Source organism: Ahaetulla prasina, chromosome 3, assembly GCF_028640845.1.
Source record: "Ahaetulla prasina isolate Xishuangbanna chromosome 3, ASM2864084v1, whole genome shotgun sequence".
Lineage (NCBI taxonomy): Eukaryota > Metazoa > Chordata > Lepidosauria > Squamata > Colubridae > Ahaetulla > Ahaetulla prasina.
The window spans coordinates 186744819-186772411 of record NC_080541.1 but is presented as its reverse complement, the minus strand read 5'-3'; the positions used below and the strand labels follow the sequence as shown (position 1 = coordinate 186772411).

Genomic DNA, 27593 nt, shown 5'->3' with positions numbered 1-27593 from the left:
ATGCATGAACCCAGTCTATTTTATAGCTTAGATTTTCTTTCATATGGGATGACTGTGGCTGGAAGCAGAACCTTTTTTATTGCAATGTCTAGTTGTTGAGCATCAATTCTTACTGATTATTTTTTGTTTGTTTGTTTATGAGGAAAGAAGGCTGTGGTTATTGATTATAGTTTTTAATACTGTAGTTCATACTGAACATTTGAGTAAGTATACTTTGTGAATCTGTCAAATGCATAATAAAAATAAAACAAGATGTCATATTTGGTATATGCAAAATGCAAAAATGCTTTCATAATAAATAATATATATATGTATTAATATATCATTAATATTTGTATAATATATATGTAGGGGGGGTTATAATAATATCTTATTGTTTTGGTTCAAAAATTGCTAAATGGGGTACATAGCCAACACAGTGAGACACACATTCAGATTAGTGCACTTCTCTAAAATGAGAGAGAGCTAAAAGTTGCTCAAGGAGAAAAGACAAGTGCCCATTGATACCAGCCAGAGCCTTACATAGGATGCTGCCCATAGTATTTCATTTGCGATGATTTCAACGGACATTTCAATTAACCCCAAATAAGTCCACGGCATCATTGGTTGCAGTGAAAAGTTAGTCTGACAGTCTGACTGCAGCTTTAAATAGTCCGTTGCTTACTTGTTCATTCCTTTTAGAGAAGAGGAGTTGGGTTACAAGAGCACAGATAAATAATAAAATGAACGCTGGCTGGCTATAAACCTTCACTCTTCCACTTGCCTATTCCAAAGTCAGTTCCTGAAAAATTTACCGAGGTGGGAGGAAAATGCCACAGGTGAAAATTCCAGGTAGGCCTATACCTAGTAGGTTGAGAGGTAGACTTAATCTCAATTTAACTATGGTGCCTTGTATCTATATAAGCTATTTTCTATTTATTTAAAACTAAGTATTGTACTGGGGTAAAAAGAATTTAAATGAGGAGTTGGTAAGCCTTTTAATTTTCCCCAAATGAGTCCTTTGGTAGAACAGGAAGCAAGTAGTTTTTATATCAAAAATGTGAAAAAAGATGGAAGAGACTGTGAACTCAGTTCAGCAAAACCCACTCCACTCCCATCCATGAGCAGAAATTAATAAGGTAGTGAGTGGATAAGGTGGTAAACGGAGGGCAAATTAAATGTGTCAACCGATGCCAACTAGAATTACAGGAGTTTACTCAGAAATTTGTTATGAATCTGGAACTCAGTGCAGCTAGGAAGCTGAGAAAAAGAGGGGCGGGGGGACCAGAGAGAGCGGGAGATATAATAAAGATACCATTATTTGTTAAGTACAACTGTTTTGTTTAGAGGTGACTATTGAAATATTAACATTCTCTCAAAAGAATTAATAGACATTGCAAATTTATTAACTTGTTTATGGAGCATGTAGTACAGGGGTATCAAACTCAAGGCCCGGGGCCCAGATCTGGCCCGTGGGGTGCTTAGATCTAGTTTGTGGGGCTACCCTAGAAATAGCAAAGGATTGGCTTGTGGTGCATCTGCCAGTGAAAATAGAGCTCAGGAGGGCTGCAGCCGGCCCTCCCGAGCTCCATTTTCACTAGCAGAGGGTTGCAGAATGCCATTTTCGCTGGCAGAGGGTTGCAGGAAGCTGTCACAGCCGAAAATGGAGCTCAGGAGCCCGTTTTTGCTGGCAGAGGGCTCAGGCCACCACATGCGCCCCCGACACGAGTGATGCCGAGCTGGTCATGCCCCCCTTGCCATGCCCCCCCTGCTCCCCCCCAAGCTCAAACACAATCCTGATGTGGCCCTCAATGAAATCGAGTTCAACACTCCTGATGTAGTATACAGAAATATATGTGAACTGTGCACATTTCTAATTTTACTAAGAAAATATTCATATCTAAGGTAAAGGTAAAGATTCCCCTCGCACATACGTGCTAGTCGTTGCCGACTCTAGGGGGCGGTGCTCATCTCCGTTTCAAAGCCGAAGAGCCAGCGCTGTCCAAAGACATATCCATGATCATGTGGCTGGCATGACTTAATGCCAAAGGTGCACGGAACGCTGTTACCTTCCTACCAAAGGTGGTCCCTATTTTTTCTACTTGCATTTTTACGTGCTTTCGAAACTGCTAGTTTGGCAGAAGCTGGGACAAGTAACGGGAGATCACCCTGTTACATGGCAGCACTAGGGATTCCAACTGCCGAGCTGCCGACCTTTCGATCGACAAGCTTCACATCTAAATTCATATCTAGTTCATTGCTTTTCTCTGCACAACACTTATCTTTGAAGGCAGGAAATTCAGCTTGTGTAAGAGCTTTGGATTGATGTTTTAGGATCTGTGCAGTTAATATGTAAAGATTAAGGCCACACCTTTTTGATATATATTGGAAGTGCTGCTGGTGATGTGACTCTCAGATTTATGCTTGCCCAGGCTGACTCTTTGAGAAACATTTAAATTTCTCTTGTGGAGTCCATGATGTTCCCGATGCTTTGTTAATGCAGGATCCAATCTGAGGTTTAGTTTTCCAAGCTTTCAGACTCATGCTGCAGCCCATCCTTAGGGAACTGATATTCCCTCTCCCCAGAATATGCTAGATGGAATCTAGCATGAGTCCGAAAGCTTGAAAGACTAAACCATTGGTCCTGGTCAGCGACCCAGATTAGATCCTGCAACATTATCATGGGACACATTTAACTGCCTTCATTCACTTTGTTAATATTCTTTCTTTCTCCCTGTTGAACCATTGATAAAAAATATGCAGAAAGCTTAAGCCACAGCTTTTCGGACATTTGTCTATTGAAATTAACAACTGTATGTGTGAGAATGAAACATCTCTCAAATGTTCCATCATACAATTTATTGAAGAAACTTGAGTATTGTTAAGGAGTCAATATTTTGAAATACAGATAGTCCTTGACATATAATTACAATTAGGACTAGAACTTTCATCGCTAAACAATGAGGTTATTAAGTGAATCATATCCAATTTTACAACCTTTTAGCCATGGTTGTTAATAAAAATGAATCACATTTTTATTAAGCAAACACAGCTTCCCCCCATTGACTTTGCTTGTCAGAAGCCGACAGAGAAGGTTGCAAATGGGAATCCCATGACTCCAGAATGCTGCAACGATCTTAAATACATGCCGAAAGTGTGAGAATTGGTTATAAATCTCTTTTTTTTCAATTGCATCATTGGGACAATTTGCCCTGGAAAGAAAATTGTCTGGATACTTAGGTACTGCTGGGTACAGAGCTGAATACGAGTCACACTATTCAGCATCACGGTATACAAGGATCTGGCGCTGCTAGGAAAAAGAGGGCTTCCTCTGTCTTTGTAGAATGTGGCTGTGGCAACAACAAAATAGTTACCAGATGTTCGGACAAAGGAAGACTCCTTTTTGTCCTCACATCTTCTGTCTAGTGGGCAAAGGCTTAAAATAATTGTTGTTTGGCTTTTTTATTGTCTTGTTTGTTTGTGGGCTTTATGGACATTTTTCACAACAGTAGCCATTCAAACTTTTGTGGATTGTGACCACAAAAATTCTCTACTTCTTTCTTTTTCTCATCTGTCAGTAGTGTCAACAGCCCTCATTTACATTAATTTAATTTATTTCCTGATTCCAGCAATTACCTTCAGTTCAGTGCCTTTAAATCTATGATCCTGCAGTCTGTTGATCACATGATTCATCATATGTTTCTATTGTGAAATTTGAAAACTGCAGGGTGGATAATTCTATGTTATTACCATCATACATTATTGAGAATAATGATTGGTAGGGAAAAAATATGCAATTGAAAAAACAGTCTTTTGATGCTGGAAAAAGTAATTTCATATATATGTAGACCTAGGTACTCTGTTTTGCATTTTTTGCTGTAATTTTTGACATGGATCACAAGGAAGCTAAAAAGTTAGTGAGTCTTCTCCCATACCCACACATTTGTCCTCTTTTTCAACTCTCCATATCATCAGCTGGTAACTACACAGAAAGAGCACCTCAAAGCAGGAGAAAAGAATACAGAACAGGACTGTCCCTCTTACCATCTTCTGTTCCAGGGGTCTCCAACCTTGACAACTTTAAGACTTGTGGACTTAGTTCCTCAGCCAGCAAAGAATTCTGGGAGTTGAAGTCCACAAGTCTTAAAGTTGCCAAGGTTGGAGACCCCTGTTCTATTCTGTGTCCTCAAGTAGAGAGGGCTTCATTCTTTCTAGCCCATTCCCAATATACAGTGTCACTGGCATTACACACAGCTGTCACTAACCTCGTCTCTAGCATACCTCTTTAATCATCATGACATTTTATGCTTATCTTGCTTATTCCTCCTGCCCATCTCTTGCCGAATCATTATCACATCCTTGCTTCTTCCAATTCCTATCAACAGATCAGATACCCATCTGATTATTATTTCACCTCTATTATAAGACCACAGGCTATAATATTGTACATCTCCCTGTTATTGAGAGATGGCTTTATGAATGCACACAGTTCAGCAACTCCAGCCCTTCCATGTGCTGGTAGAATTTGGCAGGAGCCCATGGAGAGAGGCCTGTAAAAACACTTGTTGTTTCCCACCTCCCTTTCCCCATCTCATCCACTTCTAATGAATGAATTGCAGTTTTCAAAAATCTGGAGAAATCCAGGTAACTGGAAAAGGACAATTGTTTCAGGGTATGTCTATTTCCATAGTCATAAGAAAAATGTACAATCAGGAATTTGCATTAAGTACTTTATTTCAGAAGGCGTGGCCAACGTCACGACGGAACGGACACGAATCCCGGGAGCTCCGGGATAAGTGCTGAAATCTCCTTGAAAGGGGGCTCCGTTTTGAACCATAGCCGACTTGTAGGGTCAGCGAAGAATGAGGAAGCCGCCGGAATGGTCAGGGAAGTTGCAAATTCCCCATAGCTCCAGCCCTTTTCCCTCGATCCAGCGAGGAGGACTGCAGCCATCAACAGCTGCTTGAAGTCGGGGCGGCCACAAGAATGGGCAGGAGGAGTAAGCACAACTATTGAATAAGATATTGAAGCTGGGTGAATTTTCATCAGCTCACGGAGACGCATTGAAGGCAAGTTTGCCAATAAGCACTTTAAGAAAACCTGTGAACAGCGGCTAATTGAAACAGGAAATGAAAGTGGAAAGAAATAATTAAGGATACCCAAAATCTGGAAAAAGAGGGTTTGGAACCTATCTTAAGAATTCTAATTGAATTGGAGAAAATCAATATTTTAACTACAATTGACGTTGGAGAATTTAAAAAGTTTTAATTGACTTTTTACAGTTAAGAAGGGGGGGAGGGGAAAGAAGAGAGAGAGAGAGAAATGGAACTGATTAGGACTTTAAAAATGGATTTTAATTGACTTTATTTTAACCCCTCCCCTGCCTACAAATTTTGGCTATAAAGGATTATAATGTAATTAATTGTGGGATTGAAAGAAGGCTACAAAGTGAAATAATTTGAAAGAAAGGAACTTTGGTTCCAAAATGGATACTTTGCTAATTGTGGATTGTAACTATAGTATAAAGACTGACACCTAAAGGGAGAAGAAGGAATGCAGAAGCAACAAATTGAAACAAAGGATTTGACTCTAAAATGGATACTTTGTTAATTGTGGATTGTAAAGACTGTCACCTAAAGGCAGAAGAAGAAAAGCAGTTGGGAAATGTTCTTGTGATTTCAGAACATCTTCAAAGGAAGATTTCTACATCCAGATGGTTGACCTTTAAGATTGATAATATTTAAGAACAACACAGAAAATAATATTATGTAACTTCTAAAGACTGACACCTAAAGACATACAAGGGGAATGTTTCTCGTGATTTCAGGGCATTCCAAAGAAATATTTTTGTATCTAGATGGTTGACCTTTAGTAAGACAATGATTAATAAGTTAAAGAAAATATAGTTTTTGAGCACACTTAATGAAATTGAAGCATTTGGAGATAAAGCTTTAATAGAATATTTGAATATGAATATTGCATGAGAAATGGGATAATGTTTGTTCCTTTCGTAATGTTTTTTAAGATGGTTTTTATTTGGAATGGGGACTGTGAAGTAAGTGATGGGAGGCCTTTCAATTAAGGTGAGATTTAAGATAGAAGAGATTCTTATTTGGTTTTTATGTTTGTTCCTTTTTATTTTGTTTTTTATTTTTTTGAGATAGAAGTTCCAATAGAATATTGAATATGAATAGAATGTTTATTCCCTTTTATTTTGCTCTTTTGATTTATTTTATTGTTTTAAAGTTTTTTATTTGGAATGGGTTTTTGAAACAAATAAGTGATGGGAGATCTTTTAACTAAGGTGAGATTTAAGAAAGGAGAGATTTTTATTTTATTTTTATTATCTTGTCTTTTATTTAGAATGGGTTTTTGTAACAAATAAGTGATGGACGACCTTTTAATTAAGGTGAGACTTAAGATAGGAGAGATTTTGACCTTGCCTTTATTTTACTTCTTGGTTATTGGTCTTTGATAAATTTCAAGATAATTGAGTTGTACCTTTTTTTTTCTTAAGAAGGTTGGGGCAAGAAAGGGGGGAAAACGGGGGAACTAGATTTGATTAAATATTTTTCAGGATAAAGGGATTAAATAAAACTTTGGAAAGAAATGGTCTATTATAAAATTTGAAGAGGGGAAAACATTGGACAAATGATACAATGAGGGGGTGAAATTTGAAATATGTTTAATTATGTACCCGACTGATATCTTGTTCAACAAAGATTTGTATGTGGTTTGTTCTTTTTATAAAAATAAAAAAACTTGTTTTTTAAAAAAAGTACTTTATTTCAGTTTGATGTTATGTGCTATGCTAAAAAAATTTATGTATTTGTGCAAGATATGGAATGAGTTATTTAGTGTCAGCCTTCATTCAAATCTCAAGCTATGTTTATGAAGATGCAGTTTTCCTTTAGACCATACAGGCAGTCCTTGACTTACGACACAGTTAGCTCCACAATTTCAGTAATTAAGTGAAGAGCACATGACCACTTATCTCAATGACTGCAATCAATGACTCCTGGCTCACCAATTGCAGTTGTTAAGTGAAGCCTCAGGGGGAGGTCCAGGGCTCACTGGCACATGGAAACATGATGCAGGCCAGAAGGTATCAGCCTGTTCCCCACTCAGTCACAAATGGGAGCTCTCAGCCGGCTCCAGGGTCTACCAGCTGCACGAAGCTTCTGCGGGCTTGGATGCTTTCAGTGTGCTTTCCACTGAGTCACCCAGTCACACACAGTCTCAGAGCCTTTAGGAGGCTCTGTTTTAAGATTGCAAGAATAGTACCCACTTGCAGAATAGTCTGTGCGGGAAGGCCACACTTGTATTGGCTGTGCATGTCTCTCAGAAGCTACAGAAAAACAGAAAAGAAAATTGTATGCTGCTGGATTCTGGAACTGGCTAAGGTCTCCTGCTCATGGCCAAAGATGACCAAGGCCATGGCTGCTTTATGTGTGCTGGTAGGTCCTGGAACTATTTACAGGCTCTCATGCATGGCTAGGTGGGGAATAAGCTGAAAACTCCCAGGGCCATGGCAGCTTTAGGCATGCCAGTATCCTCTGGAGCTGGCTGAGGGCTCCTGAATATGGCTGAGAGGTGACTTTCCCTCTGTCCCCTCAGTTTACAACATTTCCTTCTGGGAAAGCTGGCAGTCAAGATTGCAAATGGTATTCACATGATTGTGGGGCACTTGACAACCAGTTGTAAGCATGAACAGGCTGTCAAGAGCCTAAAATGCAGTCATGTACCATGGGGCAGTGGTGGGATTCAGCCAGTTCGTACCACTTCGGGAGAACCGGTTGTTAACTTTCTGAGCAGTTTGGTGAACTGGTGTTGGAAGAAATCATTAAGGCAGAGAACCAGTTGTTAAATTATTTGAATCCTATCACTGCCATGGGGTAGTGGTGGTATGAACTGGAAGTGCTTTATGGGCAATTAAACATCTTTTTTGAGGCTGTCATAACTACCAATGGTCATTTAAGTACAAGTTGAAAATTGAAGACTTCCTATATAATAATTTGGCTGGGGATCTCTGAAAGTTGAATTCATACATCTGAAATTGCCAAGGTTGAGAAACATTATATGATATTTTCTTTTAGATGTTTCTTTTTTGACTAATTTCTCAAATCACACCAGGATAGATACGGGGAGGCCTGCTTACCCAGGAAAGCCAGCTGCGTGACTTTGGGCCAGTCACCCTCTTTCAGCCCAACTGAGAGAGGATTGTGGGGAAAATAGGAGGAAGGTGTGTTTGCCATCTTGAGTTATTTGTAAAAACAATAAAGGCAGGATATAAATAAATAAATATAAATAAATAATACAGGAAATTCTATAATTTATCTTCTATACTGAATATTCACATTTTAATCTTAAAAAAGAAAAAGGGAAGAGTTACAGTACATTTTATTTTTAAAAAAATAAGGTTTATTTTATTATCTCTTCTAAGAGTGGTTTATTTCCCAAAAAGAAGTACACCAGTCACTATGAATCTACCATACATAGCCAGGAGATGGCATTGTTGGAATTATTTCAATGTTTGCATTTGATCTTTTAATTCCCTCTTTTGTTTTTAGACCTTAATCACTATCTGTTTCAGCAGTTTTCTCTCCAGCTCCTCCCATATCACTCATCAACTATAATTAATAAAAGAGAAATGCAACTTTTCTTTGTAAAGCTTTATGTACAGGCAAATCTCACTTAACAACTGCCACATTTAGTGACTGTTCAAATCTACAATAAGGTTATATTAGCAGAATCTTGCAAGTCTGAAAATATCTCTCTCCCTCCTTGTCTTTACTTTCCAAGGAACTAAGAAGGGCCTCTTATGAAATGCTTTCTATACCCCCATTTCTGTAGTGAGGGTCAAGCAACATGGACTCCGTAATACTAGCAACATTATATTCCATAGATTATTGCAGCCTTCTTTTGCTGTGTTCTCCTTATAACCAATACATTTTTTCCAGATGGGTCACTACTTCCATACTTTTTTTTTAGCACTACAACTTGAGAGGTTGATCTCTTCTCAGGATATATACAAAGTTAATATGCACGTTTCTGTTGGATCTGGTGAATTAAGATGACCTGTTGATCGATTGCCTTTTCCCCACAGAAACAGACGATGACATGCGCTCCTTTGCAGAGATGGTCTTTGCCTCAGAGGTGAAGGATGAAGGAGAACGGCATGAAATCTCTCCTTTTGATGTGGCAGATATCTGCCCCATCTCACATCACGAAATGCAAGACCACATGATCAAACAGGAGAACACAGACGCTTCTGATAAACGGTGAGAATTGGGCATATACCCTGAAAGTTTGGATAAGTAACATTGTAAGGCTAAGGGCTCTGCTATGGTGCCAGTGCCAGCCTAGCCTCCTTTCTTCATACCTATCATGCTTTCAGCCCCATCTAATTATTTTAAGAGGAAACTGACATGAAACTATAGCAACTTTATATCTAACTCCATATAAAAACCATGTGCATTTTTACAAAAGAAAAATGAGAGGCCGAGTTTTGTTTGAAAGGATGGACATCTAATTAAGAAAAGGAACAAAGGAACACAAAAATCTACAGTATTAGGGAGTATCCTGCCAAGAAGGACTAGAGTGGAAGTGCAAAATGGCAAATAACAATCCATCGATCTCTTCCTGTACCCATTTTATCAATAGGGAAGTTCAACAACACATACTCACCATTCCAAATATTTCACCAGCCTAGAAATATTGGAAATCACCTGTCATAAGATGTGGCTGGAGAAGGAATTATGTGGGTTTTATGTTACCCATATTAATAAACACATGCTATAGATACACTTACATACTCTGATAAGCAAAATGGATTGGTTCTTTAACAATTGGACTATTTCAGTAGGTTTGAAGATATAAGAATACAGTTATTAAGTAGATATTGTTTTTATAGTGTTAATATTGTGAATTGCTTAGAGCCCTGCTGGATTGAGGCAGTATAAAAATCTTACATATGAATGAATGAATAAATGAATGAATGAATGAATGAATGAATATATAGGAAGAATGACTGAAGACACAAACAAAATCCAAAACATCCTAGAATCCTAGATCCATTTAAAATCATATATGGTCATATATGGTCAGTTGATCATATATGGAAAATATATGATCAACTGAACTGAACTGTTCCCAAAATATGAACAGAGTTTGAGCTTGTGTTCCATTCCTTTTTCCTGGCTCCTAGGAAGAAGAGGCTTTTGCGGCTGAAAACCATTGCGTTGGTTGTTCCTATTGCTGCACACTCTTCAACAAAACTGTCGACTTTAGATGAGGTCATCTCTACTACTGCTATGTATGAAGATGTACCCAAATTTCAGCGTGTGAAGATCACTGGGGATTATGCTGCAGGGGTCAGTAGCTAAAGATCCTGAGCTTTGTCTGTCTTAGCCTTCTTTTGTCACTTCTTCCCACCATTCAGATGGTTCAGATCTGACAGTATCATTAGTGACTTTTTAACTAGAATTATGTAAAATCTATTTTCCACCTGGTAACATTTCACTGTACTATCTTAGACAGCAAGTATAAGAGGACTATTATACTGTCTAGCAAAAATGACAAACAAAGGAAAAGTGAAGTGTTATAGGCCCCTATTGCAAAATAGATGTTGCAGATAAGAAATCTTGCTTATTACAAAGTATGTAGGGGGAAATACATATTTTCAAATATGCATTAAACACTTTGTCCTATGTCAGTACATGTAAGCCGGCAAGAGAGCTGCAGAATGGTATGGACAGAGCAGGAAGCTGTGACATGGGAACAACTGTATGAGGCCAATGTATATCCTGAGATAAAGTTTTGTCCTGATTATATAATATAGCTATAAAATCTTTGAAAGTATAATTGAAACCATACCATCTCTGACTAAATGGATAGACTGCACTCCACAATAACATAATAAAATCCTGTAAAAAAGTATCTTACTGCTGCTTGTTCCCAATCCTTATTCCACATTCTGAATCCCAAAGAATATAATCCAGAAATGGAGTGGGGAAGAAAATAATCTAAGTTTTTTTTAAAGATAAATTCTATTTACTTTAATTAGCAGCAGCAGCAGCAGCTGTATTATGAATGACATAATCTGAATCCAAGACAAATTTGTCATAAAAGAGATTTAGTGAATCAAAAAAAAAAAAAAAGAAAAATCATTCAGATGCTTAGAAGTGCTTGTTTTGGCATCTTATCACATCTTTTGATTTCCTTTAATTGCTGTCTCAGATGATGGTTCATTGGAGAATATGACTGCTGCTATAATATTTATTTAGAAGACATATTGCCCACTTTTCATTATGAATACAATCAGGGGAGAAATCTAAAAATTTTCCCTACCGGTTCTGTGGGCATGGCTTAATTGGTCTGCATGGCTTGGTGGTCAGATGACTGGGTGGGCATGGCCAATAACAATAAATAATAAAAATAATAAACAAAGTATACAAAACAATAAGAGGTACCAAAAACCAACTTTCACACTTTACACACAGACAACACAACACAACTGACTGTGAAGCAGGAACCTCACACAGCCACAAAAAGCTCAAAAATCAACTTTCACAGTTTACACACATACACAACACAACACAACTGACTCATACACACACACAAAATGCCACATATAGCATTGGGAGATTTTGTGTGTTTGTGTAGTTAGAGTGAAACACTACAGAAACACACCAAATCTCAGAAAGCTGCACAAATACTTTATTATTTTATTTTATTTATATTTGTAGATAAAAGCAGTTAAATTTAAAACTTCCTTTTAAATTTAGATGTAGCAATTTAAAGTTAATTGCTATGTCTAAAAAAAAATAAAACTCTTTTTAAAAAACCCCAATTAACTATTTTTTTAAAGCTCCCTCCCCCAGTTACTTACCGAATTCAACGGACAAGGCAGGGAGATTGAGTTGCTCACTGATGAGATGGATTGCAGGCAGGCAGATTCAGTTGCTAGCTGATGCAATTGATTGCAGCAGCTGAAGCAAAGCAAGGCAGGAGCAAGCCCGAAAGAAGCAGCAGGTAGGCAAGTGGGGATTGGGCAACTGGGTGGGCATGGGTAGGGGTGGGCGGGCAGGGATTTTTACTATCCGTTCTCCGAACTACCCACCCCCATCGCTAATGGATCGCGCGATCCGGTCTGAATCAGGAGCATTTCACCCCTGAATATAATGATCTCAAAGCAAAGCTACAAGATTAACAGCAAAACAATTCACCTTCTTAACACTTTTGTAAGACTCTTTCCTTCTCTTTAATACCTTATATTTTCTATGCTCCACCCATTGGGTGACTCGAAATTTGGCAGAGTGGTTGTCCCTATTAAGATTTGTAAAGACTTACAGGTTGTTAAGCAATGGGAAACGCACACAATCTCTCTCTCCAACTTTCTCTCTTTCTTTCTCTCCCTTTCTCTCTCTCTCTCTCTCTCTCTCCATGATAAGACTTACCAAGTGGTCTTATTGGATCTACTACTCCATCCTTACGGTTATTACTACTATAGCACAATGCACATAGATCCCATAATAGACTACTGTATTTTCCAGCCATTCTTGTGTTGTATGCTCTTATGATTATGAACTATCTGGAACTAGGAATCTTAACATATGTTACATTGTAGGTATCTGTGGAGGACTTTGAATTAGTCTGCCAGGGTCTGTACCGTGCCATATGCATCCGAGAAAAGAATATGATGAAATCTTTCCAGCGATTCCCTAAGACTCCTTCCCAGTTCTTACGTGCAATTGAAAATGAAGTATGGAAGCCCAATGAAGAGATGTGGCCAGGTAACTTATGAATAAACTTCTTATTGGCAAGCGTTGCTGGCAGTACATAGAAAATGTAGCTATGCTTGAAAGGAAGGCTACTTGGGCTGTTCATGCAGGATAAACTGAGTTGCCATTAGGGTGAACAATTCTTGAGGGAGCCCAGTCAGTTTCCCCTACAGGTGTTTTCCAAAGCAGAAAAACCAAGTGATTATGGAACCTGATCCTCAATAATAGTAAAAATCTGTTGGTGCAAAGATTGAGCACTAAAGATGAAGATACTTTGTGTCTTGTGTCACATCTCTTAGTGCAGGGGTCTCCAACCTTGGTCCCTTTAAGACTTGTGGATTTCAACTCCCAGCTTTGCTGGCTGAGGGACTCTGGGAGTTGAAGTCCACAAGTCTTAAAGGGACCAAGGTTGGAGAGCCCTGTCTTAGTGAGATATGCTTTCTGACAGGCCCTGTGAGACCAATCTATCAAATACAAAAGTGGAAGAGTTGACCTTTCCTGAGGGAATTACAGAAGTCTGATTCTCATGTTATCTTTGACTGAGCAAATATGTTGTGTCTTCTGTTAAAGCATTGCTAATTTTGGAATCTTAGGTAGGCAGATAGTCAGAGCCATTCTGCTAAGGTAGCTCTTGGTTTATAATTAATGCAAAAGGAAAATACTGATATCTCATTATCCTATATACCAATGATATGGGGGATTGAACCTATATCCTATAGAACATGAAAGAGAAGTGTATACCCCTGAACTGAAATATCCCCTACCAATTGCATGTAATTCAAACTTTAATTGTTTGGAAATTGTTACAAATTTCTTGTGCAAACAAACTGACAAAACCTTGAACATCCAACAGCACTAGGAAAATGTAAAAAGTTCCTGAATGATAACAGAGTTTAATCTCCTCCCTTTGCTTTTTAGAATAGCCACAATACAGGTATGGACAAACTTAGGCCCCAAAACCAAATGCAACCCTCAGCAAACCTATTCCAACTTCATTTGCTTACCAATGTATCTGGGGGGAGGGAGGAGTGAAAAAGAGGAGGGAATGAAGATTACATGGTGGAACAAATACACAGAAATCAAAATATGTGTTTCACTGACTTGGTGTTGTTAGCATGTGATAGATTTTTGGGTGTTTTTTTTCCCCTGCGGTAAGATAATTTAATAGGAACAAATTGTGAGCATGTGATATGGTAGTTCTGCAAGAAACAATAAAGAGAAAAGCAGGAGCAAAGTAAGGAAAAGTCTTTTGTTCAGATAATCAAAATGTAAGAAGTCACAAGAAAAAAATCTCAGCAAAACGTTCGTTGTTTGGCAACCAAGGAAAGCATCACTGGGGGAGGGGGGGGGAGGAATCTTTCCTCCCCAATATCTACTTATTTTCTAATGATTCCACAGATTTGTAGAATTTATTTATTTATTTATTTATTTTTATTTATTTATTTTGTCACAACAATATATGTAACTATCATACAGAAAGGTTATATAGTATATAAAGGTATAAGCATATATATATATATATATATATAGGAAGAAGAAAAGAAAAACAATAGGACAGGAACGGTAGGCACGTTTGTGCGCTTATGCACGCCCCTTATGGTCCTCTTAGGAATGGGGTGAGGTCAATAGTAGAAAGTTTTTGGTTAAAGCTTTTGGGATTATGGGAAGAGACCACAGAGTCAGGTAAAGTATTCCAAGCACTGATGATTCTGTTACAGAAGTCATATTTTCTGCAATCTAGATTAAAGCGGTTGACATTAAGTTTAAATCTATTGGTTGCTCTTGTATTATTGCAATTAAAGCTGAAGTAGTCTTTGACAGGAAGGGCATTACAATAGATGATTCTATGAGTTAAACTTAAGTCTTGTCGAAGGCGACAGAATTCCAAGTTTTCCAAGCCCAGGATTTCAAGTCTGGTGGGATAAGGTATTTTGTTGTTTACAGAGGAATGGAGAACTCTTCTTGTAAAATATTTGTGGACACGTTCAATTGTATTGATGTCAGAGATATGGTGAGGGTTCCAAACAGGTGAGCTGTATTCTAGAACTGGTCGAGCAAATGTTTTATATGCTCTGGTTAGTAGTGTAGTGTTTTTGGAAAAGAAGCTACGCAAGATTAGGTTTACAACTCTTAGAGCCTTTTTTGCTATGTATTTGCAGTGGGCTTTAGCACTGAGATCATTTGACATGAAAACTCCAAGGTCTTTAACGGGATGGGGGTCATCTGTGAGGTAATGCATAGGTCCTATAACGTTCCTTATCTTCACTTGAGTGTTTCTTTGCTTGATTTTAGTGTTCACTTCACCAGTGAAGGATGCTGCAGATCTTTGGAAAACTGACAATCTTCCCGAGAATCTGAACTACTATACAGAAATGAAGGAAGGGGTGGTATATGTCTATGCTGACAAAAAAGCTGCTGCCAGGAGTGAGCCCATGGACCTGTCCTACCCTAACCTGGAGGTCTTTATTGATGACATGAACTTCCTGCTTGCCCTTATAGCAAAGGGGCCTGTGTAAGTGTCTTAAAGCAGGAACTGGTGACGTTGAGGTGGAGAAAAGCAGCTTTTAACCTTCTTGGGGTACTGAGTATCGCAAAGTAGATGGAGCCATAGTACACATCAGAGAGAAAAGATAATTTGAGTAGGTTTTAAAGTGTTTTCAATAGAAATTTACTTGGCTTCCTTGTATTTCCCATCTGAAAAGACCAGGAAGCCGTGCTGTTAATTTTCAATAGTCATGGACTATTTTGTCGTTCAGAGAAAACTCTGACAAAAATGGTCTTCCCTAGAAATGCTTACTTGTGGTATGGATCATTGACATGAGCCAGCTTAAGAATGTTAATTGCATAACTGCAAAATTCCAGAAAAGTGATTTTATGCAATTAAAAGAAGTAATGGTAAACCAAACACCACCAATTTCCTATATCAGTGTTCAGTGTTTCTCAGCCTTGGCAGTTTTAAGACGTGTAGGCTTTAGTTCCCAGAATTCCACAGTCACAGCTCTATATTGATATTTGAGATCTATAGCTGAATGCAGCAGTTGTACAATAGAAGGGTGTTTCCTGTAGACACAGGAAGCAAGAGCCAAGTTGTCCTACTTGGTCACAAGTATGAGCCGGCTATCACTGTTCAATTTTGAATGTGAACTTCATTAAGCTGTCATTTATTAAGCTTACAATAGTAGGGACCGTCATGCCTGGCAGATAGTGGTGATATTGGCAAATGCTTTCTTACTCTTATGTCTATGCCTTTTTCCTAACTCTATGGGACACTTATGGGCAAATATGTGGTCTTTTTTGCGACTGTTGCAGTAAAACCTATGCCCACCGAAGGCTGCGATTCCTCTCCTTCAAGTTCAACGTACACGAGATGTTGAATGAGATGGAAGAATTGAAGGAGCTGAAGAACAATCCCCATCGGGACTTCTATAATTGTCGGAAGGTGAGGGATTTCGCTATACATTATTTCCTTATCAGAAACCATAATGACAAATAAAGAAGTTGGAGAGATTCCTCACAATGACTTATACATATACAGTATATGTGGTACCTTGCTCAATAGTAGTAATTGTGAGAGGGATCTTGGAGTCCTAGTGTACAATCATTTAAATATGAGCCAGCAGTGTGCTGCAGCTGCCAAAAAACTCAACATAATTCTAGGCCGCATAAACAGAGGGATAGAATTAAGATCACGTGAAGTGTTAATACCACTTTATAATGCCTTGGTAAGGCCACACTTGGAATACTGCATCCAGTTTTGATCACCACGATGTAAAAAATGTTGAAACTCTAGAAAGAGTGCAGAGAAGAGCAACAAAGATGATTAGGGGACTGGAGACTAAAACATATAAAGAACAGTTGGAATTGGGTATGTCTAGTTTGATGAAAAGAAGGACTAGGATGACATGATAGCAGTGTTCCAATATCTAAGGGGCTGCCAGAAAGAAGAGGGAGTCAAACTATTCTCCAAAGCACTTAAGGGCAGGAGAAGAAGTAATGGGTGGAAACTAATCAAGGAAAGTAACAACCTAGAACTAAGGAGAAATTTCCTGACAGTTAGAACAATTAATCAGTGGAACAACTTGCCTCCAGAAGTTGTAAATGCTCCAACACTGGAAGTTTTTAAGAAGAGATTGCATAACCATTTGTCTGAAATGGTATAGGTAGTGGTGGGATTCAAATAATTTAACAACCAGTTCTCTGCCCGAATGACCGGCTGGGTGGCCGTGGCCAGGGGGCCTGTCAGCACTCAGCCTTCTGCAGCACTCTGCCAGCCAAAATGGGGCACGGGGATTAATTACAAAATGTGGGCTTTGCTTTGTGACATCCAGATCCAGCGAACAAGGGGTGTGAACTGCACAGAAAATAGACTTTTGTTTGGTTATGAAGAAATATCCCCAAAATCAGATGTATACTAAACATAGACTGACTTTTAGCTACACACCTCTCCAGCAAACAGCAAATTTTAAAGCTCCATGTAAAGAGGATTCATTTTAGGATGAGTAACCACAGTTTGCATGTTGGAGGTTCCTAAAGGAATGCTGGGAAACTATATTTTAAAGAACATTTGAGGGAGGGGTGCAGAATACCGTTCTCTGCCTGAGGCTTTAGAGACCAATCAAAACACTTTTTGTGAAGCAACTGATCAACACTGACAGGGTAAGTCACTAGTATATGAAAATAAGAGCAAACTCCACTCCCTTCTTGTACTGATGATGTTACCTAGTTTGGTAATGAAACATCTGCAAGAAAACCATCAAGCTCAGAAAGCACTAAGAAACCTACAGTTCAATCCTGAGCTACAAATATTCTCTTCTATCAATAAACACTTTTTGGTTAGAGGGACTCAGAGCCTGCATTATATGAGATGGCTCCCAGTGGATTTCATTCTAAATTTTGATATGAATTCTGTAAAAAAGGAATGTAGAATTATAATGGCTGAGTGTTTGATCCTTCGTACATAAAATTTTTTACAAAGCTAAGGGATCAACAAATTAAAAACAGATTTGAAAAAAAAAAGACTCAGAAAATAGAAAGAAAGAAAGAAAGAAAGAAAGAGAAAGAAAGAAAGAAAGAAAGAAAGAAAGAAAGAAAGAAAGAAAGAAAGAAAGAAAAGGGAAAAGAAGGGAAACTGAAAAAGAATGACTTCTAACTTTCTTTGGTATAAGTAAAAAAAATATCAAACTCTTACTCTTAAGATTAACATTTGTCTACATTATTTCCATAGTCCCTTATGTAATAATCAAATCCCAGATCAACTTTTAATTTTAGTTTCTCACAAAAATCCAGTAATGGTTCATATCGCTTTAATCACTATTTGTTAATGAAACCACAACTGATTTATTTAATTGCACCAAATTCTAAATAAAACAGGAATGGAAAATCCTAAGATCTAGTGTAGACCCATGCTTCTCAATTTTGACAACTTTAAGGTGCATGGACTTCAGAATTCCCCAAGCAGCATGAAGTTTGCCCATCTTAAACTTGCCAAGGCTGAAAAACGCTGATCTACAGATAGGGATTTTTCCATTCCTCCTTTACTGGTTCCTAGTTACAATCATAATGCAAAATCCCCATTCCCAACTCACCCTAAAGTGGGGGTTTGGGGCTTGGAAGGCCTCCTGTACCACCCTGGAAGGCAAAATGGGATGTGGGTGGGGGCGTACAACATCCTCCGTGCCCCGTTTTGGGCCTGGAAGGCCTCCTGCACCATCCTAGAAGGTAAAATGGGGGGTGGGGGGTCGCATGATGCCCCTGCGCCCTGTTTTGGGTCTGGAAGGCCTCCTGCACCAACCTGTAACTTCAAAACGGGCTGTGTGGGGACTCCTGAGAGGGGAAGGGTGGTTTGGGCAGGGCCGGTCAGAGGTGGGATTAGTCAATTCTCCGAACTGGGCAAAAAGTTAACCAGTTCACCCGAACTGGTGTGAACTGGCTGAAGCCCACCTCTGGGTACAGGGTTTCCTGCCTAAGCAGGGGGTTGGACTAGAAGACCTCCAAGGTCCTTCAACTTTGTTATTCTATTCTATATATGTTCTCACTTTGACATTGTTACATTTGCACCTAAATATAGCAGATATAGAAATTATTTCAGACACATCAATCATCTCATTCTTGCATGATTTTTGGAAACATAGATGTGTGAACAAATAAGTAAAATGTTAACCCATCAAAGGCAGTATTGCTTATTCCTGCTTGATAAAATACAGATCAAAAGTTCTGATCCCCGAGATTCATTTCTTTCCTGCTTCTAAAAGTCTGCCTCTTCCTCTTTCATTCCTTTCAAAATCTTCTGACTTTCCAAAATAAGGAAGTTAGGATGTGCTAAACTAAGTGCCAAATTATTTCATTTGTTTCATTTATTCTATTTTTTAGACACCAAGTTTCTAAATGAGATTAGTGTGATTTTAATGCACAGAATTGAAAGGCTCCTTTATTATGGCTTACTAAGAATTCTGGGGGTTGTAGTTTTTATAACTTGGATGCAACAGAGATGAGTAGGCTGATCTAATCATATATCATTTTTATGATGGGTTCTGGGGGAGGGATTCCCAACAGTAACCAGCATATTCTTCTCAACTGACCTTTGGCTTCTCTAACAGGTAGATACACATATCCATGCTGCAGCTTGCATGAATCAAAAGCATCTATTACGATTTATTAAGAGGTCATACCGGATCGATGCTGATAGGGTGGTATACAAATCCAAGGATGAAACATTGACATTGAGGCAGCTCTTTGAGAAGCTCAATCTTCTCCCTTCTGATCTAACTGTGGATTCACTTGATGTGCACGCAGTAAGTCCTGTCTATTTCTGTTACTTGAATAAGGGTAAATCATACAAATAGTGCACCACTCTTAATATTAAACCAGAATTTATGGCTTTGTGTACTTGACTATTCCTTTATGCTGCAGGGCCGCCAGACTTTCCAACGCTTTGATAAGTTCAATGCCAAGTATAACCCAGTAGGGGCCAGTGAATTGCGTGACCTCTACCTGAAGACTGAAAATGCCATCAATGGCGAGTATTTTGCTACCATCATTAAGGTTAGATAGTATGATATATATATACATATGTTTTGAGTATGAATTTGAGCATGAAGTAATCTACTGGAAGCAGATTAATATAGATGTTAATTCTGATTTATCAGGAAGTTGGCTCTGATCTAGAGGATGCCAAATACCAATATGCAGAGCCCCGACTTTCCATCTATGGATGCTCACCAGATGAATGGTCCAAATTAGCTAAATGGTTCACCCAACATCGTGTATATTCACCCAATATGAGATGGATGATCCAGGTACCCAGAATTTAGTAAGTACAAAAGGATGAGGTTCAGTAGTGGGATTCAAATCCCGTCACTACTGGTTCGCTCGTGGGTGGGCGCTCGCTCGCATGCACAGAGACGTCTGGGTGGGTGGGCGGAGCCTCCTGCTGCTGCCGCTACCAGTTTGCCCAATCCGGGGTGAACCGGTAATAACCCACCACTGGTGAGGTTAATATTTACAAAAGACAGATTAAAACTTGGGCCAAATTGTTGGACTTTTTGTCAGTTTTGACTCTAGCTAGATTTTAATAGTTGCAAGTCATTATTGAGTTCCTGATTTGTATTTTAAAGCAATTCCAAAATACCTTAGAAGAAACAGAAAATGCAATACACACACACATACTGTACACATTCTTGTCCGATTTCTCCTGGGTTTAAGTCTGTTGTCTTTTTAGCTCACCCCTTTCTGTGGGCTTCTTCATACCCTTGCTGGTGGCATAAAGAATGAAACTGGTGAAGCAACATACCCAGCTAGATAGAACTATTATATATCAAGAATTTTTCATGACCATTAGTAGGTCAGTCAAGTATCTGTTGACTTAGAAGAGCAGGAGGGAAAAAAATAAAATTTGAATTCCGGCACATTTATATAGAATAGAATAGAATAGAATAGAATTTTTATTGGCCAAGTGTGATTGGACATACAAGGAATTTGTCTTGGTGCATATGCTCTCAGTGTACATAAAAGAAAAGATACGTTCATCAAGGTACAACATTTACAACACAATTGATGATCAATATATCAATATAAATCATAAGGATTGCCAGCAACAAGTTATAGTCATACAGTCATAAGTGGAAAGAGATGGGTGATGGGAACTACGAAACGATTAATAGTAGTGCAGATTCAGTAAATAGTCTGACAGTGTTGAGGGAATTATTTGTTTAGCAGAGTGATGGCCTTCGGGAAAAAACTGTTCTTGTGTCTAGTTGTTCTGGTGTGTAGTGCTCTATAGCGTCGTTTTGAGGGTAGGAGTTGAAACAGTTTATGTCCAGGATGCGAGGGATCTGCAAATATTTTCACGGCCCTCTTCTTGATTCGTGCAGTATACAGGTCCTCAATGGAAGGCAGGTTGGTAGCAATTATTTTTTCTGCAGTTCTAATTATCCTCTGAAGTCTGTGTTTTTCTTGTTGGGTTGCAGAACCGAACCAGACAGTTATAGAGGTGCAAATGACAGACTCAATAATTCCTCTGTAGAATTGGATCAGCAGCTCCTGATATATATATATAAGGTTTTTGGTTTCCATTTATACCTTGGAGAAATCTATGTATGTATGGCTTCATTCTTGTTTGAAATAACGAGACTAATCAAGAAGGATCAGATCTGAAAGACTTGCACCAAGTAAATCAGTTTCTGAATAAGGGCCTCAGTGTCTGGAGAGCAAAGATTTACTGCTCAGCTGTATGCGAAACCTGACAGCTGCTCGCTGGTTTTTGCCATTCTCAGGATGCCAAGGAAACTCTAGCTCCTAATATATTTCTCATAACTAAGGGAAAGTGTGAGATGGAAAATCCTGACTGCAGCCATAGTATAGCCTTGAATCTAATTTATTCTTTTTTTAGTTTTCTAGGGCTATTACCAATATCTTTTAATAGTCACCTTCTAATAGTCACGTAGGAGAGGTAAAAGAGGCTGGGATTTGCAAGCAATTGTTTTCTGTTGCAACCTTCATGTTGTGGGACACTCTCCATCTTCAAAGTAGATGGATTGTGGTGACGATTATGACAACAATGGAGAAGGAGGAAGACGGTTACATTTAGAGGTTGCTTAACTTCAGAACAACTCTGGCAGCTTTGCAGTTTTAAAAAAGAAAAAAAATAGAGCAATAATTTGAAGTGTTCAGACGACCATATCCCATAATCCAACCTCCCTCCAAAAACTAAGCCTAAACCCCCATACCCCAATTCTCACAACCCTCATCACTGACACCCTAGTCCCTTCTGGGGAGCCATTGAGGAATGAATGGTCACTGTTATAGTGTTTGCCATTTTTACATTGCTTGTGTTTATTACTTGTTTTTATGTTTTTATTGTAAACTGCTGAGTATAATTTCTGTTGAATATGGTGGCATCTAAACATAATCTGTAATAAAAACAATGACTTTTGGAGAAGCTTGTGGGGGCAGGGATACATCCAAGACTTTTGTGAGGCAGCAGGTTTTTACATCCTCACTGTACACTGTCTTTGAGCCCATTTGTTTCTGCTGTACTGTAGGAACTGAGCTGAATTGGTTTTTATCTCTTCCCTCAGTGATGTCTTTAAGGCAAAGAACTTTCTACCACACTTTGGGAAGATGCTGGAGAACATTTTCCTGCCTGTGTTTGAAGCAACAATCAATCCCCAGGACAATAAGGAACTGAGTGTTTTCCTACGTCATGTGAGTACTTATTAACAGATTAACAGAATTGGAAGGGACCTTGTAGGTCATCTAGTCCAACCCCCTGCCCAAGCAGGAGACCCTACACCATTTCTGACAAATGGTAGTCCAATCTCTCTCAAAAGTTTCAAGTGATGAAGCTCCCACAACTTTCGAAGGCAAGTTGTTCCATTGGTTGATTGTTCTCATGGTCAGAAAAATTCTCCTTATTTCCAGGTTACATCTCTCCTTGTTCAGTTTCCATCCATTATTCCTTGTCTGGCCTACAGGTGCTTTGGAAAATAGTTTGACCCCCTCTTCTCTGTGGCAGCCCTTCAAATATTGGAACACTGCTATCGTGTCTCCCCTGGTCCTTCTCTTCACTAGACTAGCCATGCCCAGTTCCTGGATCTGTTCTTCATGTTTTAGTCTCCAGTCTCCTAATCATCCTGGTTGCTCTTCTCTGAACTTTTTCTAGAGTCTCAACATCTTTTTTTATAGTGTGGTGACCAAAACTGGGTGCAGTACTCTAGGTGTGGTCTTACTAAGGCTTTATAGAGTGGTATTAGTACCTCACTTGATCTTGATTGTATCCCTCTGTTAATGCAATTTAGGATTGCATTGGCTTTTTTGGCTGCCGCTGAACACTGCTAGCTCATATTTAGCTGGTTGTCCACTACGACTCCAAGATCCCATTCACAGTCACCGCTATTAAGCCTGGTTTCACCCTGTTTATATGTGTACTTTTGGTTTTTCTTACCTAAGGTTAGGACTTTACTTTTTTCTATGTTGAATTTCATTTTGTTAGATAGGGCCCAGTGTTCAAGTCTGTCAAGATCCATCTGGATCTTGAGCCTATCTTCTAGGGTGTTAGCTATTCCTGCCAGCTTAGTATCATCTGCAAATTTGGTAAGTTCCCCTTCTATTCCCTCATCTAAGTCGTTTATGAAGATATTGAAGAGTACGGGGCCTAAGATGGAAACTTGTGGTACCCCACTCCTTACTTTCCTCCATGTAGACTTAGACCCATTAAGGACTACTTGTTGAGTACGGTTTGCCAGCCAGTTGTGAATCCATCTGGTGCTGATGCTATCTATCCCACTTTTTTCTAGCTTACTGAGAATTAGGTTGGGGTCTACTTTGTTGAATGCCCTGCTGAAGTCTAAGTCCACAGTATTATGTCAACAGTATTTTGCTGGCCTACTAATTTAGTCATTATGTTGAAGATTGAAATAAGATTGGTTTGGCATGATCTGTTTTTAACAAACCTGTGCTGACTGCTAGTTATTACTTTACTTGTTTCTAGATGTTGGCAGATCTGTTTTTTATTATCTTTTCCAGTATCTTCCTGATTATTGATGTTAGGCTGATTGGTCTGTAGTTTCCTGGGTCTGTTTTATTTTCCTTTTTTGAAGGTGGGAACCACATCAGCTCTTTTCCAGTCTTCTGATAGTTCCCCGATGCTCCAGGATTTTTGAAAGATGTGGTGCAATGGTTCTGAGATGACCTCTGCCAGCTCCTTTAGAACTCTGGGATGTAATACTTCAGGTCCCGGTGATTTGTATTCATCAACTTCCTGCTATGGAAAGCCCAGAACAAAGAACATGGTCCTAATTCCATTGTTGGAAACTGGGCATGCTCTTTGAAACTGCATGCCAGAGATCAGGGCTAGTGCTATATCAAAAGTCTGCATCTAAGGCAGCACATCCTTAACTAAAGCAAGTTAACAACTCATCAAATTGGGGGTCTTGACCCAAAGAATAACAAGCAATAAAATATTACACCACTATGAGATTTTAGCATCTTGGATGAAGTTGGACATCTTGTACAACGTTTTCTTATTATTTGCAGGTTACTGGTTTTGATAGTGTAGATGATGAGTCCAAACATAGTGGGCACATGTTTTCTACCAAGAGTCCCAAGCCTGAGGAGTGGAACCATGAAAAAAATCCATCCTATACATATTATTTGTATTATATGTATGCCAACATCCTTGTGCTGAATCATCTTCGACGGTGAGTTCTGGCTTAAGCTTGCAAAGGATTATGCTTTGACACTATGCTTTGATACTCAAATTCCCTTTACTAACTCTTTAGTCAAGCAATGTTCTTAAGTTTGATGATTCTGATAACCGCCCACTAATTCTGTTAAGTGTATTGTTGCTTAATGTCTTTCAAGAATGCATTTGCATCGATCAGATCCCTCCATCAAATCCAGTTCTTAGAGTCTTCATTCCAAATCCACTACAGAAGAAAGAACAAACAAATGTAGATAAGGTGAAGACTGTTGAATTTAGATGTCCTGAAATTTAGATGCATTCTGCTCCCCTCTCACTATGCCTTTGAAATGGAAGGACATCAGTATGTGTGTGTGTGTGTGTGTGTGTGTGTGTGTGTGTGTGTGTGTATGATGGTATCCAATAAAGTCTTAGCTGGATCCTCCTATCCTAATTAACCTAACATGTACAGCATGCATAAAGGCTGCCTTATTATTTCCAGGAAGCGTGGTATGAACACCTTCCTATTCCGTCCTCACTGTGGAGAAGCTGGTTCTCTTACCCACCTCTTGGCTGCCTTCATGACTGCAGATAATATTTCTCATGGCTTGAACCTGATGAAGGTGAGTTGTAGCATTCAGAAGAAGAAAGCAGATATAAACCACCCTTTTTAGATGCTTATATGATTTTCCTGCATAGTAATACACCACCTAATGAGAAAGAAGGACTCACTGGAGAAGAGCCTAATGCTGGGAAAGATTGAGGGCAAAAGAAGAAATGGACGACAGAGAATGAGGTGGCTGGATGGAGTCACTGAAGCAGTAGGCATGAGTTTAAATGGACTCCAGAGGATGGTAGAGGACAGGAAGGCCTGGAGAAACATTGTCCATGGGATCGCGATGGGTTGGGCACGACTTCGCAACTAACAACAACAACAAATACACCAAAATTGTATCTTCAGTTGGAAAACTTGGTCTAGTTGGCTTCCTTAGATGTTTAGTATTCAGATCCCATCTTAGATTTCTAAGAGATTTCTAATATAACTGAAATGATTGGAACTTGTATGTTTCCAAATGCTGAACAAGTAATGACTAACATAGGCAGATTCAATATTACTCAACATTATTCAACTTTCTCTTAGAACAAACCTGAAACCTATATCCTCTCAGACGAGAAATGAGAAATCTTGCTTCATGACTGTGCTAACTCAGTTCTACTGTCTTTTTCCCCAGAGTCCTGTGCTGCAATATCTCTACTTCTTAGCCCAAATCCCAATTGCCATGTCCCCACTCAGCAACAACAGCCTCTTCCTAGAGTATGCCAAAAACCCATTCCTTGATTTCCATCAGAAGGGATTGATGGTATCTCTCTCCACTGATGATCCCATGCAATTCCACTACACCAAGGTAGGAAGGCGGCTCCTTTCCATGGATATTTGTTTATAAAAATAGATGGGGTGTGGGCAAGAGGGATGGCTGCATCTTTGGCATTTGTCCTTTCAGCACTTTATTTATTTCTCAGGAGCCCCTCATGGAAGAATATGCAATTGCTGCTCAAGTCTTCAAGCTGAGCACCTGCGATATGTGTGAGATTGCACGCAACAGTGTCCTGCAGTGTGGCCTATCTCATGAGGTATGATGCTTCTTCCATTCAGTTGTACCTGATCCTTGGAGACTGCCTGGGAAAGTCCTGCTGTTTTCTTGGCAAGGTTTTCAGAAGTGGTTTGATATTGCCTCTTTCCTAGGCAAGAGAAAGTGACTGGCCCAAGGTCATCCAGCTGGCTTTGGGACCAAGCCAGGACTAGAATGCATGGTCTCCCAGTTTTTGGCAGATACCTTAACCACTACACCAAGCTGGCTTTCCATGAGGCTTACTAGAAAATCTTAAAGGACTATATAAGGTTGCTGTATATCTGAGAATATGACTAGGTTGATCAAAGGGAGGAAAAAAGATACAGAGAAGGAAGACGAGCAAAAAGAAACTCCTTTTTTTAATTGGAGGAATTAGGGGAAAAGTGATTGGAATGCATGTGTGACTCATTGCATCCCTTTGACAGGAAAAGCTCCATATTTTGGGCAAGAACTATCATGAAGATGGCCCACAGGGTAATAACATCTCCAAGACCAACGTGGCGCAGATCCGGATGGCCTACCGCTACGAAACATTGTGCTATGAGCTTGATCTTATGGCTGAGGGGCTGAAATCACCTGACTAGATTGGAGCATCTTGTGTATCAACTGTTGGAACCGTGGAGCTGGCTGGAGCCAGAAAAATAGCATTACTATTTAGCATTAGTCAGTTATGGGAGGAAAGATAGCTCTGACCATATTGTTTCAGCTTAAATTATATTTTCAAAACAAGTAAAGAAATACAGCATGTTTCCTAAGCCTTTTTGTACTGTTGCACTTCTTTGTTCTACAAACATCTGTTTTTCTAACATCCTGGATGAAAAATCATATTACAACTGAGTTCAAACATTTTGTTAAGCCATTTTTGTTGTTAGTTGCGAAGTCATGTTGGACCCATCATGACCCCATGGACAACGTTCCTCCAGGCCTTCCTGTCCTTTACCATCCTCTGGAGTCCAGTTAAACTCATGCCTACTGCTTCAGTGACTTCATCCAGCCACCTCGTTCTCTGTCGTCTCTTTCTTCTTTTGCCCTCAATCTTTCCCAGAATTAGGTATACTGAAGTATATACTAAAGTAAAGAATAAAAACAATATAACAAGAACAATAACAGCCTGGGAATGCCATTTTCATCCTCCTGGAGGCTTGAGGAAAGCCTCCAGAGCCCAGGGGGGGCAAAAAGCACCCCCCCATGGTGCAGAAGGCCAACTAGGCCACGCCCACCCTGCCCACGCCCATCCAGCAACCGGGCAGAGAACCCCTTGCTAAAATTCCTGAAGCTCACCCCTGTGTGTGTGTGTGTGTGTGTGTGTGTGTGTGTATACACAGACACATACACATATATTCCAAGCCTCAACATTTTTGTTTTATGTATTCAGTCATACGATTTTGTTATCTTTTGTAAAAACTGGCAATTACCAAGCAGAATATAATCTTGAATGAAAATGTTCAACAAAGATTATTTTATTGCAAAAACCCTCTGTCTAGAGAAGGAAGATCATGCAACTTCCAGCTCTAATCAGACAGT

At 39.2% G+C, this 27593-nt stretch overlaps 1 protein-coding gene across 1 annotated transcript; it reads left to right on the top strand.

The window, feature by feature from the left end:
* Window positions 1-630: 630 nt before the first annotated feature.
* Window positions 631-27364, top strand: AMPD1 (adenosine monophosphate deaminase 1). Its single transcript, XM_058176874.1, has 15 exons — window positions 631-831; window positions 9086-9260; window positions 10187-10352; window positions 12608-12773; window positions 15054-15273; window positions 16071-16200; window positions 19358-19552; window positions 19671-19802; window positions 19907-20070; window positions 22337-22463; window positions 24294-24457; window positions 24941-25061; window positions 25671-25844; window positions 25960-26070; window positions 26495-27364. The coding sequence occupies exons 1-15, from the start codon at window positions 810-812 to the stop codon at window positions 26651-26653; spliced, it is 2226 nt and encodes a 741-aa protein (XP_058032857.1). The 5' UTR covers window positions 631-809; the 3' UTR covers window positions 26654-27364.
* Window positions 27365-27593: the final 229 nt, after the last annotated feature.

Excerpts from the sequence above, each read along its gene's own strand:
- AMPD1 (XM_058176874.1), top strand. The coding sequence starts at position 810 with ATGCCACAGGTGAAAATTCCAG. Across the intron at positions 10,353-12,607 it reads CTGGGGATTATGCTGCAGGG|GTATCTGTGGAGGACTTTGA; the intron begins GTCAGTAGCTAA and ends GTTACATTGTAG. Across the intron at positions 26,071-26,494 it reads AGTGTGGCCTATCTCATGAG|GAAAAGCTCCATATTTTGGG; the intron begins GTATGATGCTTC and ends TCCCTTTGACAG.